Here is a 19,054-nt window from a genome sequence, read left to right on the forward strand (position 1 = left end):
CTGTTATTGGTGTCACTGGGTGCTGCTTCTGCCTTTGTTCCAGTTACAGCCGTGGAAAAAAGTCATTTGTATGTTGGCATTAACGAAAAGCTTACATGTATAAATGCTGGTTACGCCCTGTGTTGCCGGGTTAGGCTCCGGCTCCCCGTGACCCCGTATGGGACAAGCGGTTCAGACAGTGTGTGTGTGTGTGTGTGTGTGTGTGTGTGTGTGTGTGTGTGTGTGTGTGTGTGTGTGTGTGTGTGTATAAATGCTGGTAACATCAAGATCATGGGGTCCAGTCCCACTGCAGTAGAAACCCTGAGCACTGCATTTAACCTCAGTTACCAGCATCAGTAAAATAACCAGTTGGTCAAGTTGGTAACATTTCCCAAAGCCCTTGTATTTTTTATTTTACTGATTTACTGATAGTACAGGGGGAGGAGAGAGAGCGTCTTTGACCAGCTGTCTCACCGTGTGGTACGGGAACTGCACAGTCTCCGACCGCAAGACCCTACAGCGAGTGGTAAGAACAGCTGAAAAGATCATCGGAGTTACTCTTCCCTCCATTGACTCCGTATACAAAAACTGTTGCATCCGCAAAGCCAACAGCATTGTGGACGACCCCTCTCACCCCTCTCATGGACTCTTCGACCTGTTGCCATCTGGCAGGAGGTACAGGAGCATCCGCGCCACCACCAGCAGACTCCGCAACAGTTTCTTCCCTGAGGCAGTTAGGCATCTCAACACCCAGCTACCTCCCAACACTCAACTGGCTCCATTGACCAATTAACTCAGCACTACACTACTCCACAACTGCCTAGAGCTCACAGCCATACCTGCGTCCTATCCTGTGTATTTATTTATTTACTTTTTCATTGTCTTATGCTATGTTCTGTCTTGCATCATGGTCTCCGAAGAAACGACATTTCCTTCCGCTGTACACAAGCTCTGTGGAGGAATGAGAGTAAAAACTACTTGTAACTTGTAACAACTTTTCTCCAAAAACACTTTCGGTTATTTATCCATTTATAAAGCTGGACAATTTTTGCTGTATCGGTTCAGGAGAAGCACCTTGATCAAGTGTACTACATCTGGAGGAGGGATTCAAACCTGAATCCTTCAAGTGTGTGTCAGCAGTTCCAACCATTACGCCACCTGCTGGCCCTTTTGTGGAAAATAACTTAGACTGAGCCACACTTTGAAACCCTTATACATTTTCCAGTTGTGTAAAGCTCATTTCGGCCATTTAAAGTTGGTCACGTCTTCATTAGTTAACCATTGAATTCAGTTCACTTTTTTGCTAACAGTCTGATTTTGTTGCAGTCACACATTTTCTAAGCGAAAAATCGTGATGGTCCTCATGTTTAAACATAAATTGTTTTCTTTCTTTTTCTGCTAAAAAACATTTGATCTGTAGAATTTAGTCAGATTTTGAAATGTCCGGCACTTTTTTCATCCTGATAGATAGTAGTACGTGATTACACCTTTAAAATATTGAATCCTTTTGCCCTTGTTTTATATATGTGTATTTGTAACGTCTCCGTGTTCTGCGTCTCTCTCCGTGGCTGTGACGCAGTGCGGTGCAGCCCACGAGTTCGGGGTCTTGGTTAAAGACCCTTGCGTTTGCTTTCCCCTGTTATATTCTGTCTCAAGGTGTTAAGATGTGATCCGACAACAATGAGCAGAGGTCTTTATGTGTGTAAGTCTTTGTTGTTCTCTTGGTTACGGCCCCGTGACGTCAGATTAACACGAATCTCATTGGCTGTTGAAGGAAGAGGAGGGACTTCCGGCTGGGGTACAAACTCCAGCAGCGGCGAGAGAAACGTGATAGCAGGTAATCATGGCTGGAGGAAGGAAGCAAGAGAAACTGGATTTGATCGCCCAACGGGTCAGGGCGATTCCAGACTTCCCCAAGAAAGGCATTCTTTTCAGGTACCCCTGGTCCGTTGGAGAGGTTTCCGCCGGGAACGGAAGTCCCTGCTGGGGCTGGCCTGGGCAGTTTCCACGTGATTATTAAATAGTGAAATGAAATAAAAAAACTGTCGCTGAACTGCTGGATATAAATTTTTATATGTTATATATTATATAAGCTGTCCCTCTTTCCTGAAAAAGTGTTGTTATTCTTCTAGTCAGCAGTGCCTTATTATAATCAGATACAGGCAGTCCCCGAATTACGAACTAGTTCCGTTCCTCAGTCTCTCTTTTAAGTCGGATTTGTACGTAAGTCGGAACAGTTAGGTATGGTGGGTATCTAACGTCAGTTTGTCAGCTGTTTGTCTAGTATATCCTATATCGTGTACCTTTCTATGCATAAAGAACACTGAAGAAATACTTTGGATACATTAAAACATCTTTAACAATATAGTAATAATAATACAATCATGGAATGATGTTGAAACTGGACCCAAGTGCAGGATCGTTTATTCAGAATCAAAGGACTAGATGCGTTCTCATGGTTGGGGATGGGCGAATGGTCGGTCAATCTGTGAACTGAACAAAGGCGAGGATCCGAAATCGTGGTCGAGGGACAAGGCGGGCTGTCGTTATCAAAGAGATGTGGAAAGGGACTGGAGAACGATGAGGGATGGGACTTGGAAGAGCAAATCAAAGTAGGTTTGAGAACACAGACGGGATGGTTGTGTCGAGTGAGATTCTGCAACTGGGAAGGAGTGTCTTTTGTAGCCGAGTGCTCGGATTGACGCTTTTGGTTGAGATGCGGGCGTGGTCCTCACGACTACAGTGTTTATAATAGAGAGAGAGAGAAAGTGTGAAAGTGTTTTCCAATGTTCGTTGGTGTTTCACCTTTTTCCTATTGCTTTATTGTTTCCACTTTCGTTTCAGTCGTGATCGTTTTTCTTTATTTGATGCATCACCACCACTTGCATCACATTTACACTTTGGTGCCATGGTTAGGAGGGTAAAAACAAAAAATTAAAGCCAAATACAGTAAGACACGAGGCGCTGTTAACAGCAATGTGGTCTGACTGAAAAGAATGAAGTGTTTGTCCTCCCTCAGGCCCATGTGCCCACAAGCCAACAGCCGCTGTAGACACGCAATGTTTTGATGCATTTCAAAGTAGCGCCCGTTTGTTATTACAAATAATTGTATTTAACTCAAATTTTGAGTATAACGGACTTAATTATGAAGTTTTTATTTGATTGTTGCAGCAGTTAATAAGGGTGCACCCTTAATAAGGGTGACAAAAAAGTGAACTTCCGGTCGGTTAGGGGGTGGTTCGTAACTACGGGTTGTACATAAGTTGGATGTTCATAACCCGGGGGCTGCCTGTACAGTTAAGATGTCATTATGTGCTCAAGCCAACAAAAACCATGGTTTAATTAGCAATTGTTTAACACTATTTTTATTAAGCAAGTTTATAAACTCAATGATTATTTTATAAGTGCCATATACCCTCCTTGACACTGACTTGCTCTTTTATGTTGCAAACATTAATAAATTGGGGGGCGTGGTGGCGTGGCGGGTTCAGTCAGTACCTGCTGTGTGGCAGGTCTGAGGTTCGAGCTTTGTGATGGACCAGTGTCCCGTGCTGGGTGTGTCTCTTCCCCCTTGCGCCCTGTGTTGCTGGGTAGGCTTTGGCTCGCTGTGACCCCACCTGGGACAAGCGATCGTTGACAGTGACATGACATTAAAAAATTAACATGTCGTTTGAGTCGTTGCTAAGATACTGTGGAACACATGGAGAATGGACACTTGTTTTAAGTCCCATGTAATTGTTGTATCTGATTCATACCCTAACCTTATATGTTATCATTGTTGTTGTTTGCAGGGATATCTGCCCGATATTGAAGGATCCTGGAGCTGTCGCAGCTGTCATCGATTTATTTGAAGAATATGTGAGGCAGACAAACCTCGACATTGACTTAATAGTAGGTAAGTGACATTGACCAACACTTGAGTGTGTGTCTTTTTGCAGACCGATGATCTTAAACTGCTTCTCTGTCCCATAGGCCTGGATGCCCGCGGATTCCTCTTCGGACCTCTCCTGGCACAGAGGCTGGGAGTTGGCTTTGTGTTAGTCCGCAAGAAAGGGAAGCTCCCCGGTCCCACGGTGTCTGTGTCGTACTGTCTGGAGTATGGAAAGGTGTGCAGTTCTCTCATCTGTGTTCTTGTGCCATGTTTCTACCTGCACATTGATACTTATTTAGCAGACATTTTCCACACGAAACTTATTGTATAGGTCAAGTTGTAAATGATACAACTCACTTTCCTTATTGGAATTTGCCCTCTGTCACCTGATTTGCAGAATCACCAAGGTTCACCCCTGTGCATACTACAGGTTACTGCCCATTTTTTGCTTACAGTGTTAAAGTATAATAATATAACACCAGATGAATGGGGAGATGTGGCATTCCACATCTTCAGTCACAAGTGTGTGTGTAGACCAGGGTTCTTCCCCATTGTTGAAAATATCAGATACTTTAAAGTTCTTCCTCCAAACTCAGGCTGAATTGGAAATCCAGGAGGATGCTGTGTCTGCAGGCCAAAAGGTGATGCTCATTGATGACCTGCTGGCCACTGGAGGTGAGATATTCCTCTACCAGTGTGATACAGTGCAAAGTTAGCATCTTTTCCAGAAATAAATAGTATTAACTGTATAAAGGCATACTGATACTATTTCCTGATAGTTTGAAAGTTGTGGTTCAACGGTTCCAGTCCTGCACTTGTGAAGTCCTTGATACCATGGGTTTTTGGTTTGTTTTCCTGCACTGGGCATTTACATGCAAACTAACTGTGCTTGATATACTGGCAGGAACTCTGGCTGCTACCTGTGACCTGATGACGCAGAAGCAGGCAACTGTGTTGGGCTGCCTAGTGGTCATTGAGCTGAAGGAGCTCAAGGGGGCTGAGAAGCTGGGCACTCACAGGCTGTTTTCACTGCTGCAGTATTAAAGGCCTGCTGGACTGCTCTCTACCTCCATATTGGAGTGTTGGAAACATATTACAAGCATGACCCTTCATGTCATCCTTCAGCAAAGGAATGTAATCATGCATGTGTTAATATGGGAACTGGTGTGCAGAAGAGCTCTGAAGTAGTACAAATGGGGAAGGGGGAAAAAAAACAAACCCTCTGCTTAGTTGTACCTTTGGACCATGATTCAAATTTGTTCCTGTATTGTGATTTTTTTTTTTTTTCTATGCAGTGACAGGGCCCTAGCCACTGTGTCATATTAGTAAATCCCTGGAAAAGTGACAGTTGTTTTAATTGCACAAATGTAGCACTAAAGATTAAGCTCCCCACTTAATGCTACAGCAGGGGCCCATAAACAACCTTTACTATCTCCCCAAGTAATGGAGATAGCTTCAGATGTTTGTTCCATTTAAACCCTGGTTCTGTGTTTCCCTACCACTGTAGGAGGGCTAAGTGATGGTATAGTCTGGAAACAGCTGCTAATATCTCCAAAACAATGTCACAAACTCCATTAATGTGTCATAGGGGTCACCCCCCCCCCCATGCTTGTTACAGGGGGTCTAGCTGCATACAGCTCTAGTGAAGGCTTCCTTAGAGGTCATTTACTTCCACAAGGTACATATGGTTACATTTCATTCACACATACACTGAAAGGCAGTACAACATTGGGATGAAACATTTATTCAACACCAAGGGAAGTGTCCATTGTTCACTTAAATGTAACTCAGTTACAATCTATGGCTGATAGTCATCTTCACATACCCTAGTATAAATACATAACTTGATAACATGAAATATTTCACTGTGTAAGAGGGAATAAAATAAAATTACATCTTAAAACTTTACATATTAACCAAGCTGGGGTTTTAAGAAATGGTATAGAAATTGTACAACTTTTTATTAAAGGTTCCTCCTAAGCCTAGGAAGTACAAATTTAAAAATTGGTTACAAACTCTATTCACCACTCTAAAAAAAAGCCTGTGACATTATTGGTTGTGCATTCTTTTCCCTCCCACAGTTAAAACCCAAAGAGACATTTTGAAGGACAGTGCATCTAATGTTGACCACATAATGCTAGTTGGAGGAAGGAGGATAAGACTAAGATCAGATTAAAATGACTATTAGCTACTGATTGCACATAGCTGTCACTGCTCAGGTGCTCACTGACAGCTTCAGTTCTTGGCCTCTTCCTCCTTTGTCTTCTGGCTCAGTTTCTCTAGCACCACATTCAGAGCCATGGTCTTGTTGAGCTTCAGGTAGAAGTCCTTTCTGATTGGGTGGATGGTCAGCCAATCGGGGGCAAGCTCTGCCAGGAGGCGCAGATGCTTTTCCATGTCTCCTGAAATGAAAGGGGTTTTTAATAAAAATGTGAACCTGGAGATGGTGTACATGGCCATGATACTAAGGGTGAAGAAACTAATCCACTTATTTGGCACTTTTCTCCCAAGTGACTTGCCATGTTAAGTTTGTACACTAAGCCATTTATACAGCTGGGCGGCTTTTACTACATCAGTTCAGAGTAAGTAAACTGCTCAAGGGCACTACACAAGGAGGGGTTTTTGAACCCAGTTTTTCTCCAAGGCAGTGACTAACAACTACACCTACAGTCAAAAATTACATTACTGTTTCACATTTTTGCCATTTGTATTTACATGAGGTTGGTCTGGAAAGATAGTGTACTAAAGAGATCCACACAACACCCAATACCAAACTGTATAATGAAAATCCTAACTATATTTTTAGCAGTAGAACTGCAATGTTAGTCAAATTAAGGGACAGACAAGACTGGTCAGTTTTGAAGATGAATACAAGGAAAAATCCAATGTGGACCCATGAGTACATAACTCACCGGTGCTGAGGGCTGAGCGGTAGCTGGAAATCACACGATTGCACGCCACCTCCATGATGAGGGATGGTTTCTTCTCAGCCACAAAGACATTACGCAGGATCCTGGCCATCTCCCCCAGTCGCGACATCATCACCAGCCGCTCCTCCTGCTGTGGGTTGCGCATCATGGTGGCTTGCAGCTTCTGTGCCTCCTTTGCCCTGATCTAAGGTTAAAGGGTAGCACCTTAATAGTGTACAGCACTGGACACAAAGTCCCACCACAAAACACACACTCACACACTATCTGACCCGCTTGTCCCGGCAGCACAGGGCGTAAGGCTGGAGGGGACACCCCCAGGACAGGACGCCAGTCTGTCGCAAGGCACCCCAAGCGGGACTTGAACCCCAGACCCACCGGAGAACAGGACCCAGTCCAACCCACTGTGGCACCACACCCCCCTCCCACCACAACAAGCTGATCAATGAGGCAGCTGTAACATCTGGAAGACTTTCAAATTCTTATTTGTGCATCTAAATTATTTGGACAGCAGTGGGTGGAAAGAATGATCCTTAGATTAGTTATGCAAACCAAAGCTCAAATCACAGCAGATGCTCATACAACTTACAACCAAACATATTTCTTAATGGTTGAAACTGGTTCTGCAGAACATAAGGGCCAAAAAAGTTAGGGAAGTGAAGGAGGGGTAAAAGAAAAATATACACACACCCTCTCCAGCAGAGATTCAGAAACCCCTTTGAGAGCTTTTGGCCTTGCAGCAGACACTGGGGTGGCTGTTTGTGCAGATTCTCTTAGACTGGTGGTTTCCACAGTCTTCAGTGCCATGTTGGCCAGGGCCCTCTCCATCTGGAGATATCAAGAGCAACAGTTAGCAGGACAGTGGGACCCCATTGCTTGACCTCTAGCCCCAGACCCTAATGCTTTGGAGGAGCTGAGGGTATTACCTTCGGTGTCAGAGAGCAAGCCCTGTCCAGCACCTCCTTTGCAGTGGTCAGCTTTTCCATCTGGGGAGGTTGTGGCAACTTGCTGGTCTGGATGTCGGGCACCTCATCCACATTAAAGCGAGGATGCCAGCGGGTCAGTTTGCCATCTGGGACATGCATGGGTGGGTCCAGGGATGCCAAGAACACCTTGAGAACAAGCAGAATGTCAGTTTCTTAGTAATTCTCCCGTAACCCTCAAGAACTGGTGTTGGTAGAACAGAAAGGCCTCCAAGCGGGCTGCTTACCTTGTGATGCTTCTTGACAATGTCAACCAAGTTTCGGTGGAACGTGCGTCTCCTTTCTAGCAGACGAGAACTGGAAAGCAGGGGCCTCGCATCATTGTTCTCTGCAGGAGCCAAAACAGTCAGCTACATCCATTGCTGTGTGCAATGGTAAATCTGTGGCTTTCAACCCAGATTCTGAAGGTATGTAGGAAACTGGCTCTCATTCTAGTACAAATCATTTAGAGTTGAATGCCTTACAGTAGCTGAACTAGAAGAGGGGGTGCATGACAAATAGATATGACTAAGGTGGGAGCAAATGTACCACAGTTCTTATTTCAGTCACTGGTTAAACTATACAGTACACTGCTGTTGAGCTTTAATTACAGCTATTGTCAGTACTGGGTGTCTAGTGCAGGGTTGTGGTGGCCTGAAGTCTATCCTGGAAGCACAAGGTGCGAGGCATATTATACTAGTTGAGGGCAATCACATATTCATACACATACTATGGGCAGGGACAGATGTTGATGTTTGCAGACCCAAGGTACTTTCACTAAACATGCAGAAAGAGGGTAAATGCCAGTTCAGTTATGATTAACATGATGCTCTTTATTCTAGTGCTAAACCACTTGACAGCTGGAAAAGCCAAGGAAAGACAAAGTTGCATTTAAGTTATAGTTACATTAAATTTAATTTCTCCTGCTTTAAATTTCGGTTTTTCACAGGCCTCGGGCACAGGACCTACAGTGCCGAATGGGGAATTAGTCACCAGTGCTCCTGAAGCTCATGTCTTTAGACTGCTGGAGGAAATCCAGCAGAACGTGCAAACTCCATACAGATTGAGACAGATCTAAACCTACAGTCTAGAAACTAGGAGGCACAGTTACTGCCATCTGTGCCACTTCATAACAAAACCATTTAATTTTCAACACTGGAAAATTTCAAAAATGGTTCATATTCCAGCAACACCTTGGATAATAAAAACCAAGAGAACGATTCCTTTTCCCCACTGCTTACAGATCAGATGTTTACCTTTATTGATGACAGGCTCGATTGTCAGCTGGTAACAGGATTTTTTCACCGTGGCATTGAAAGTGGGGATGTTGTTTTCCTGCTGGAAGGTGAAGGCTGATGGATAGACAGTCTTAATTTGGCCCATATGACTCTCCTCGAACCGCCTAAGCACAGAAAACCAACATTAAATCATTCAGCGCAACAAGCATATTCATCACTTAATGCTTAAAGTCATCAACAAGGTGTGGTTTTAGTATCCAAGATGGTCTTACTTGTGCATCATGTCTTGGACACCCTGCTTGACCTTAGCAAAGGTGATGATCTCAGAGCGGTTGTAGAGGATACCCACAATGGTGTCCAAGCTCCGGAACATCTCCTCTAGCACTTTGAACTTGTAGGGCAAGGAGAGGCCAGGCGGCACATCCTGGGCAAGCGTGTGGTAGCGCTGGTATGCTGGAACATTTTCACTGTGGAAACAGGCAAGGCAGTCAGGGCACAGATGGTGGTCTGTCATCTGCAGCATCAACCATTTTAATCTCTACTCAAAACTCTGAAAACCAGAAGCTTAGCCAGCACACAATACCTCTGGGCCTCAACTCAAAGGTCCAAAAGGATGTCAGAACACAATTTCTCTACCTTTCTACAACAGGGGGTTTCCTCTCCTCCGTGGCAAGCTTAGCCTCCTCTGCCAGCTTCTCCTCCTTGCGGCACTGTGCCCTTGCCCCCAACTCCCGGGCACGAGCCAGCATTGTCTTCACATCCGAGGACACGCCCTTGGGGGCTGCTGGGGGCAGAGGCCCCTTCTTCTCCTGGAACTTCTGAAGGCGAGATTTGAGGGCTGCCATATCGTCCACGGAAAAGGTCTGGAGGAGAAGCAGATGCTGAAGCACACCATCTCCCACTCCAGGAGATGGAGACAAGCCACTAAAGTACCACAGGGAGTGGGCTAAGAGATGTAAGTTGATACCATTTATATTAGCAGACGCTTTTCTTCAAAGCGACGTACATCTCAGAAAATACAAGTGGTACATTACATTATGCGGCGGACTGGCATCCCATCTTGGGTGTGTCCCCTCCCCCTTCAGCCCTGCACCCTGTGTTGCCAGGTAAGGCTCCAGTTTGCCGTGACCCCACTTGGGACAAGCGGTTTCAGACAGTGTGCATGTACATTACATTAGCAGAAAGACATAAATGCAGATGTGCGATTCTAAAGTACAGTTTGCTACTTTCCACCATATGAACCAATGTACATCACGAGTTCACACAAACTTGCCTTTTTCCCTGCTGTCGACTGGGGAACGACACTGCTACTGTCGTGCAGTTTACCCGCTGAGGGGGAATCGCCACTCTGGTCCACCGAATTCTTCACTTCCTTGCCTCCAGACACCACCTCTGTGGCTGGCTTGCTCTCCGATACGGTTATCTAAAAATCGGGTGAAATAAGACTGTGGACAAGCAGCCTAAATATGCTAAATACTGAAGGTTTTAAAAATTGTATGTAGATATACAAAGAAACCAGGCTACACCCTACTACGATTTCTGTCAAGGAAAACAACCGGATATATTATAATACGCTAAAATTGTGTACTGATTGCTAGTGCAAAAGCATGAATTAAGATTATGCCAATCCATTACCCATCTCTCCTGGTTTCAAAAACAAGACAATAATTTGTTATATAAAGAGTAATGCTAACAAATGTAACAAATTAGACCTGGCTATTGAACAACATATTTAGTGGTGTTGGAAACCAAGCACTGGACATCTGTAGGAATGTTGCAAAATTCATACTTCAGTACTTCTTAGCACACAATGTAGAGTTAATTTAAGTCTGGGAGTGGTGTTCATATACTGAGCTCCAGGAAATTAAGTTTTGGTCAAGTTCCTGAATGTGCCTACCAGTACAACAATGCAGAGTCCAACTGGAAGGCAAATAATTCCCACAATCCCTGGCGCACAGTCAGCAATGAGTATTTTTATATTTTTTTGGTCAAAGTTTTGCAGCAAAATCACACTTCAGGATACAGCTGAAACAGAGGTGCTCTTAATAAATTACAATAAGGCCCAGTTAGTGTTATGGAAATCAGCATTAGTGAAGTAACACTGTCTTTACTTCACATCTTCATCTACATCTGAGAGTCAGTCACAGCCATGAGTGTATTTACACAACTGTATGCATAAAAAACTAGTATTCATGAGTCTGGGAGTAAAGCTGCACATTAATGGGAGAAGAAAGCATTGAAGTGCTTTGGTAATGTTACATTTGTTGAAATGCATACATGCAGGAATTCATTTTTTACTTGATAAAATACTTGAATAAAGCAAGTGTACTGTTACTGTATCAAGCTGTGTAATTCAAAAAGGAAAAATAAAACTGAAAGAGGAGCCACAAGAAGCATGTTTCCAAATTGAATTCTTCTACTAATACCCATTTATATGAAAGTGCGAAAACGGCTTTGCATATCATATTTATATTAAATAACCCTAAACATGTAATAATTTGGATAATACAAAAGTGACTTTCCGACATCAACCCCACCGAGGCCCGCGAAAGCGGGAACGGACGCAACGTCACCCTCTATGTGGCCGATGATTGGCTACGACCGGAGACCTCCTTAAACGTAACTCGTAACGCTGTTGATCAATGGCTCATCAAATGTCACACGCGCACGATGCACGCCCACTCATTGGCTAAAAAGCCTCATGAGCCACAGACACTGTAGTACATTGATCAAAACTTGAAGTAGATAAAATGACAAAATAGATACATTGGTACATTTATACATGTGTATATTTTTTATGGATCATGTTAATTTTCTCCACTCTAGAGTTTAACACCGACCCTGAAAAGACAAGTCCGACACTAAAGAGTGGGACAAAAAGCAGGCGATCTCGCCACGTTTCTTCGTAGGATTAATTTAAACACGCAGTTTTTACCTCCTCCGGTGGGTTGGAAAGGACAAGCCGCTTCCTTGCTGTCCTCTTCTGAGTTTTCCCCTCGGTGCGCCTCGGTACAGGCTCGGTCTCCGGGTCCACGCGGCACGACACGGCCCGTTTCTTTGCTGAGCTGTGTCCCGTCCCGGCGGTGGAAAACAACTCAGAGCTAAGGTCAAACTCCGTCTCCGGCGACCTCCGCTTGGGAGTGCGGGGAGCCTCCTGGGGAGCCGAAGCGAATGATTTTTCAAAGGCGCCATGATCATTCGCAGCTACTCCTGCTGTGTCCCTCAGCACTGCTGGCGCTCCCTGCTCTCCCAGCTCAGTCTTCGGATCCCGCTGGACCGGATTCGTAGAACACGTGGATCTGGTCCTGGATGCATCAGCAAGAGGGAGCGTTTTACTGTTGGACCGTGTCGTTCGCACATGTTCCCGTTTTGTCTCCACTCGCAGGACCTCCGTTTGTACAGCCGCCTTCGGTGACCCTGTACCGTCCACATTGACTCTCTTGCTCTGGCTGAAGAAATCGGTGACCCGAGCCTGAGACATTGTTTCAGGGACTTCCAGTTAACTCCCGACACAAACTGGAAAACCGCAACAGATCAGCACCGTCCTCCCTCCTTCATCACACCTTAAAGAAGGGTTTAAAAGAATTCCCGCGCCACAGATACCCACGTGACATATGTGGGCGGTTCTCTACGGCTGAACTACAAAATAATTGGACTGTCAGAGTGTCATGTGACCCAGAATGTCTTGCGTAGAGAAACACGATTGGTTCAACCGCAGAAGTGGGCGTATCCGCCTGGAGTGAGGCGTGCAATCAGGGATTAGGGGTCGGAGAAGCGCCGGTACTGTTTGTCCTGAACGAGTTTGTATTTCAATCATGTTTTCATCAGATTACAGGCATTCTGAAATACTAACTCTACCCCAGTTAAAAACATTATACATTTTGACAATGTACAAAATAATTATAAAAACGTGCATTTTGACACCGTTACCTTCCAAATTAATGCAATGAATAAAGCTATGAAACTGCAGTGCGTGTGATGTTGAACTGCCACTGATGTTTGTTACTGGAAGCTTCTGCATTGACTTTGAATGAAATTCACTCAGCTCTCTGATGTGATTTGTTGTGGCGGGGAATAAACTGATTAATGGTGGAGACTACATTAAAACGCCATCCAGTCCGCCTGACCTAATCACGGTCTGGTTCCAAAAGAGTTTGCTCGTCTGTTTGGCCCAGATTTATTCACTGCGTTCAATAGCAAACCTGCTGTAAATAGTTAACTTTTGTGCTGTGTGTCCAGTCAGTGATTTCCTTCGTGAACACAGAGGTGTTTTTAATGTTAATTTATGTCTTTAATTTAAATTTTCAGTACATGTCAGTACATCGTGTGAGGTTATAAAAATGAAGAACATTATAATATAATATCACTAGTTTACCGATAACTACTTGTCCAAGGCAGGGTCACGGCGGTCCTAAAAAACAGTATATAACAGATCTTGGTCAAAAACCGGCGTTCAAAAGCTGATTTTATTTCCTCATCACCTATAACTTGTTTTTGTTTTTTTGTTCGTTTAAAATCATATATTTGAAAGGAAACTTTATTAAATAAGTCGTGTTACTATGATATGAGCTAGTGAGAAACAATGGTCGTTACATTATCCTGTCACACCACTATTCATACTTAAACCGACTGATACAATTAAAGTCTTTCCATATGTCAACTGTTTCTTGCTAAAAATGACGAATATTAGTCTCATCTCATCAGAACAATATTAATCAAAATTGCATATTTATTAAAGAAATGAAATAGAATATATTGTAACGACCCCGTTACTAGGGAGTGTGACGTTTGAGCGGGAAAATGGGTTTATTGTAATTCAATTCAAACTTCTAGGCGGTTCCTGCAAATTATAGGAAATATAAAACGTGGAGACTGACAGCACAATGGGATATATGTTTTAAAATTGCAGCCTGTCAGAATAGCAGATACAAGATACTTCCAAGGAGGTATGGGAAGAATTGAGTCTTCAAGAGGTGCCATTACTCAGGAGACTGAGAGCAGATCTGATGGTGACCAGAAGCTCATGCCACATTTTTAGAGACATAGAGTTTATTGTGTTTGGGGAAAGGAAGAGCAGAGCCATGTAGTCTCTTTAAATCAAGATCTTGAACCCTATCTTGTATATTATTGGCATCCTGAATGATCTGGAGAAGGTTTATAGATGGCCCTACAGAGTTCTTTTCCAAAGTTTCATTCTTCTCACATGAGGCAATAGGTAAATAAGAGATCGGAGCCTTTGCCTTGTGCTTGGAAGACACAAGTTTGAGTCCCTGCTCTTGCTGCTGTACCCTTTAAGAAGGTTCTTACCCACAGTTGTTCTAGCAAAAATTAATAAACTGTAAAAACTGATAAATCATTTTAAGAAGCTTAGTCTTCAAACCCAAAATTGTGAGTAGCTGCGGACAAAAGTGTTGGCTGCATAAATACATAACATAATTTTGTTTTGAGCATGATTACTAGGTTGTTGCCCTAAATTGTGATGGAAGCAATATTGCTGTCCAGATATGTAATAGAACATTCCATCATAAAGTTAATCTCAGATTATCAAGACCATCTAAAGCATGTTTTTAAACTTCACCTATATAAAAAAAATCCCCTTTTGATTATCTCTATTATTATTTAGCTTCAGAAAAGTGAATAGTTATAAATATGGAATCATACCAGGAACGTGGATTTTTACCCAAGTGTGGAAATCTCATAAAAAAATGTATCACTAAGATTAGGCTGAGTCATCATTTTTAGAGGTATAATAATGTAACTATTTTGTAGGTATTATAACGCAAGCAAACCAGTGAAATGTAGTTATACTGCTGGTAGCAGTTCAGTTTTGTTTAGCTATAAGTTACTCAAACAAGGGCAGGATTTCAGTTGGGTCGATCAGTTCAAGAGGGTTAGTTGGTTCCTTTTGAAATGTATCCCCGTGTGTACTCCCTGTGATTTAATGGATCCATCCATTGATTCCGTTTTCATGAATTGTTTAATATTCTACTAGGGTGCAGTGTAGTTAAAAGTATTATTAATCAATTCTACCTACGTGAGCTACGGAATTTCTGAACTTGCCACGCGAATACACAACTATGAATTGGTTTACATTTGATTCTGTCTATTTCAAAGATACTGTGGTTTTGATGAATCCATTCGATTCTGCATGATCCTGTTGTTTTGCTGAACATCTTACCGGGCATCGATTTTTGGCGCGCCGCCCGTCTCGAGGGAACGACAGGCCTCGCGCACTAGTCCCGCTCCGTTGGTTGACCGCGTTGGCCGAGTCCAGAAGTGTTTCACAGTGTTTTACTCTGAAGAACCGACAAATAACCTACAGGACAGGCGCCGCAAGTGACCACAAAACCGGTCTTAATTTTCCACGAAAATAAGGATTACATCGCTTTCAAACAGTGCCATTAGCATGCTTGGCCGTTTTACCTCAGTAAAGCCACCCGGGATTCGGTCTTTCCCCTTCTGACGAGGTTTTTTTTTGTGACTATAACTCGCTACATGTAATGCCACGCAGCTACCAAGAATGAAATACTGATTTAGCTGAAAAAAAAACCATTTAGTTAACTGAAAACTGTCAAATATCAAAAAATTTCTAATGATTACAGTAATGTTTATCACACTATTGTCACCGTAACGTAGACAGTATTGGACCGTTAATGACAGTACACAGCGGACGAGCTTTTTAATTTACAGCAAGAATTATTCATTGACGCATAAATAATTGAATGATTAATATTATATCATGTACAACTGCTTGTTTTCTTATCATTATGGTTTTTTTTTTCCATTTATTCATTTAACTGACGCTTTCCTCCAGAGCGACATACAATTATTTACCCATTTATACAGCTGAGGAATTTTATTGGAGCAATTTAGGGTAAGTACCTGACTCAAGGGTATTACAGCCAGAGTGAGATCTGAAGAACCTGTGACTTTTAGGTCCAAAGGAGTAGCTTTAACCCCCATACTACCCACTGAATCAAAAGGTAGTACGAGACAGTGAGAGTCTCTTGATACATGCCGAAACCCGGGATCGAACCAGGGACCTTTAGATCTTCAGTCTAACGCTCTCCCAACTGAGCTATTTCGGCAGTTGTTTTAGAAAAAGCTACATGTCATGAAACTTTTCAAGGAGATTCTTCACTTTTCTTGTGGAGATCGTGGTTTTGGGACGTTACGAAAAAGCAAAATTGTTCTTTTTCTAACATTTTAACACCTTTCTCTGACGGCATCTCTTTTTAAGCCATTAGGTATCCTTCCTGGAAAAAAAAAACAAAACATAACAAATATTGGGGAATTTCAAGAACATAATTCAAGTTAAAAAATTAATCGTCACGTTATTTTTGTACGACATATTTTAACTAAATAATGTAACTGTGTAGTTCAGAAAAATGATCCGTGAGAAAGTGTTCACCAATAGGGGGCAGGCGAGGACTGACCGTTCAACCATGTCACGCCAGAACGCTGAACAGTTGTACCTCGTGAAGGACCGGGCTCGGCGCGTGCATGTGCACGACGGAGACAGGGTGTGCAACATGTGTCAGACGGGTGGCACGCGCTGATGACGTGCCGAGACGTCTTAGGTTTTTTGCGTTTCGGTGGAAAGTGTGTTATCTTGACTTGACTGGAGCGCTGGTAATATTATTTATAAATTCTGAAAACAGCGTCACGACCGGCTGGGAAGGACTCGAAACTTCATACGGTTTAGCGAGGAAATAAAAAAAAAAGTAGTCTTTCTGTGGCGAGTAAGTTTGAGAAGCACGTCTAACTTAGACTCTAGTAGTAGTCGTCTTCCTGCAAATACTGGAAAATAGCGAGGCTAGTTGTGTATGTGTTACTAATAATAGCAACAAGTGAAGTGACAAGTGTGTTAGTGTGATTATTAGTAAGTAAATAGTGATGTATTTTTTGTATTTAATGAAGTGTAATTCCCTAGGACAGAGGAGTTTTGTATCATGTATGTATAGGGTTGTTGCGTGACAAACTTTGTGTTCACTTAAACTAAAGCTGGTAAATTTAAAATCGTGTATGTATGTTTATAAATATATGATAATTTTGTTGTCCTGCAAAATCTTGAATTAGAAATAAAGCGTAAAGGGAGGGCTGAAGTGAATGTAAATGTCAATACGACTCTTGTTTTTTTTTTTTAACATTAGCTCGATCCCGAAAAGGAAAGGCGGAGGGGACTGGAACCCCCAGTGTAGAAACGTGGTTGGATTTGGACACGCGCTGAAGGTGGGCTCTCCACGCGTCGTGGGTGTGGATCAACATGATCACAAAAGGATCCGTTGTAGGTAGAGTTTTCAGAAGGACAGACACACTCCACACTGATGTTTGTCAGCCTCCAGCCCTGTTGAACTGCCCTCTTTTTTAACTTGTGAAGGGAAGCCTTGAGGTGAAACGTGGAAAACTCAGTTTTCTGGAGCGAAGGAGCAGCTCAAGTGAATCACTTTTTCCATGAACACCCTGCTGCACAGGGAATGTCCCACGTTGGAGAGGAAGGGGGGTCGCTAATACTGGGACTTCTCCAGAGGTTTTGGTGAACATTTTCAGGTTTCTCAGGCTTTTCTCAAGGAGAGTATGACCCACACAGACCTTTGAAGAGCTGCAGGTCTCGCTGGGATTTTACAAAATGAGAGATTTGCAAACATTCTGAGCGCCTGACACATGAAGAGTAACTTCACAGTAGATTGAGATGATTCCTCCTTAAGGAATGGAGTGATTTCTCTCAATCCAACATTTATCCCCCTTTGGAACATGAACATTGGTCCCCAGCTGGACGGGTTTAGTTTGACTCTGGAAAAGTGAGTTTTTCAGGGACTCTCATGGACCTCCAAGTGGTCTGTGGGCTCTTCTACTGCTTTTTTCTGCCCATCTCTCTTTTAGCAGGTAACACACTCGATCTTCTCCACATTACCATGGTGTAAATAACAAGTAATTCTGAAATGTCATAATTGTTTTTGCTTTGTTGTTCAGTTAGATTTAAGATAACTGTTAAATATAAAATATTAGAACTATGCAAGCCTTACATGTCTGTACTACTGTAATCACAACTTTATACTTATAAATATTTTTTCTGGTAACTTTTTTTTATTTTTAAAAGACAAAGTTGATTTGACTGTACAATATATTGCTTTTAAATAAGATATATATATATATATATATGTAGCTTTTTATATAAGAACATATATACATTTTGTGGGAGCAATAGCATTCATGTCATACTGTTAATGCAGAGTATGACATGTACAAAGTGTCTTTAGAGTATTATTACTATTAAATTAGTATAATTTATGATGTCTGGAGCAAGTTTTATTTCAGTTTCAGTGTTAAATATTCTGGTTACTACCTTGTTTAGTCATACTCTCGAGACAAAAATAATTAGCCTTTTGACATATTACTGGGTGGAATGAATGGATGGTTAAGGATATACAGAATATATCCTGTTTTCCTTAGTGAACATAAGCAGCCCCTGTTGCCCAGGTTATGACCAATCTGAACCACCGATTAGCATTGTTGTATGTTGTTTCTGTTGTGTTTCACACAAAAATCCCCTACCAGCCTTGCTGCCTTCTCCAGCCTTTATTTTAAGTGTTGTCAGTCACTCAGTGTTTTCTTTTTTATATCCTATTCACTTGAGTGCACATGAGGTCATATTGTCTACTTCATGCGTTCTGCAGCCCACGTGTACACAGGCTCTCTGTACTCTATCCTGTTTAGTCATTTCCGTCTCCACTCTGCTCCAGGTTTTTAATTTTTTTAACCTGTGACATTTCTGTCTCTCTGAAACAAACCTTTGCTTGTCCTTTCTGAAAGCCTACTTCGTATATCTGATTCCCTGTAACTACTGTTAAAACATAGGAAGTTGTCTGACAGCATGCGGTTTCTCTTGTCGCATGGGCCTCGTGACACGCAGGAAGTTGAATGCTCCTTTAGTTACCACTGACTTCACTTGCTCACCAAAAAGTGGTCAGACAGACTTACATTGTAATTTTAGCACGGGCTTTTGTTGCCTACATTCTTGCTCTTCACAAATTATTCTTTTCACTAGAGCGCTTTTACTGGTCTTCCGCACCATTT

At 42.6% G+C, this 19,054-nt stretch overlaps 3 protein-coding genes and 1 non-coding gene across 7 annotated transcripts in view; 2 read left to right on the plus strand and 2 right to left on the minus strand.

The window, feature by feature from the left end:
• Positions 1–1,780: 1,780 nt before the first annotated feature.
• On the plus strand, positions 1,781–5,186 carry aprt (adenine phosphoribosyltransferase). Its single transcript, XM_018752496.2, has 5 exons — positions 1,781–1,914; positions 3,771–3,874; positions 3,952–4,085; positions 4,447–4,525; positions 4,755–5,186. Exons 1-5 carry the CDS (start codon positions 1,823–1,825, stop codon positions 4,892–4,894), a joined length of 549 nt encoding a protein of 182 aa, XP_018608012.1. The 5' UTR covers positions 1,781–1,822; the 3' UTR covers positions 4,895–5,186.
• A 492-nt stretch (positions 5,187–5,678) lies between these two features.
• On the minus strand, positions 5,679–12,564 carry cdt1 (chromatin licensing and DNA replication factor 1). The gene is made up of 10 exons (XM_018752486.2): positions 11,913–12,564; positions 10,251–10,400; positions 9,614–9,840; positions 9,250–9,444; positions 8,996–9,141; positions 7,988–8,088; positions 7,704–7,889; positions 7,468–7,605; positions 6,763–6,964; positions 5,679–6,252 (listed from the first exon to the last, which is right to left on the minus strand). The coding sequence occupies exons 1-10, from the start codon at positions 12,456–12,458 to the stop codon at positions 6,086–6,088; spliced, it is 2,058 nt and encodes a 685-aa protein (XP_018608002.2). The 5' UTR covers positions 12,459–12,564; the 3' UTR covers positions 5,679–6,085.
• A 3,428-nt stretch (positions 12,565–15,992) lies between these two features.
• trnaf-gaa (transfer RNA phenylalanine (anticodon GAA)) lies at positions 15,993–16,065 on the minus strand. Its single transcript has one exon. It is a non-coding gene; the product is annotated as a tRNA-Phe (tRNA).
• A 456-nt stretch (positions 16,066–16,521) lies between these two features.
• piezo1 (piezo type mechanosensitive ion channel component 1 (Er blood group)) overlaps positions 16,522–19,054 on the plus strand; it is a 70,043-nt gene continuing 67,510 nt past the window's right edge. For 2 of the 4 annotated variants that reach the window (XM_029256341.1, XM_029256344.1), the window contains exons 1-2: positions 16,522–16,719; positions 17,131–17,863. In XM_029256341.1, coding sequence (XP_029112174.1) covers positions 17,800–17,863 — 64 coding nt within the window. In that variant the 5' untranslated portion in view covers positions 16,522–16,719; positions 17,131–17,799. Of the gene's footprint in view, positions 16,720–16,840; positions 16,860–17,130; positions 17,864–19,054 lie in introns of those variants that run through there. The other 2 variants (XM_029256342.1, XM_029256343.1) reach the window with 2 other exon arrangements.

This window comes from Scleropages formosus, chromosome 11 (assembly GCF_900964775.1).
Source record: "Scleropages formosus chromosome 11, fSclFor1.1, whole genome shotgun sequence".
NCBI lineage: Eukaryota > Metazoa > Chordata > Actinopteri > Osteoglossiformes > Osteoglossidae > Scleropages > Scleropages formosus.

What these genes read in the sequence shown, in the direction of transcription:
- aprt (XM_018752496.2), top strand. Translation starts at nt 1,823, where the DNA reads ATGGCTGGAGGAAGGAAGCAAGAGAAACTGGATTTGATCGCCCAACGG. An exon ending in CGACATTGACTTAATAGTAG is followed by an intron (nt 3,875 to 3,951) that starts GTAAGTGACATT and finishes TCTGTCCCATAG; the next exon opens with GCCTGGATGCCCGCGGATTC. An exon ending in ACTGTCTGGAGTATGGAAAG is followed by an intron (nt 4,086 to 4,446) that starts GTGTGCAGTTCT and finishes CTCCAAACTCAG; the next exon opens with GCTGAATTGGAAATCCAGGA.
- cdt1 (XM_018752486.2), bottom strand. Translation starts at nt 12,458, where the DNA reads ATGTCTCAGGCTCGGGTCACCGATTTCTTCAGCCAGAGCAAGAGAGTC. An exon ending in TTGTCAAGAAGCATCACAAG is followed by an intron (nt 7,890 to 7,987) that starts GTAAGCAGCCCG and finishes CTTGTTCTCAAG; the next exon opens with GTGTTCTTGGCATCCCTGGA. An exon ending in CTTGCTCTCTGACACCGAAG is followed by an intron (nt 7,606 to 7,703) that starts GTAATACCCTCA and finishes TGATATCTCCAG; the next exon opens with ATGGAGAGGGCCCTGGCCAA.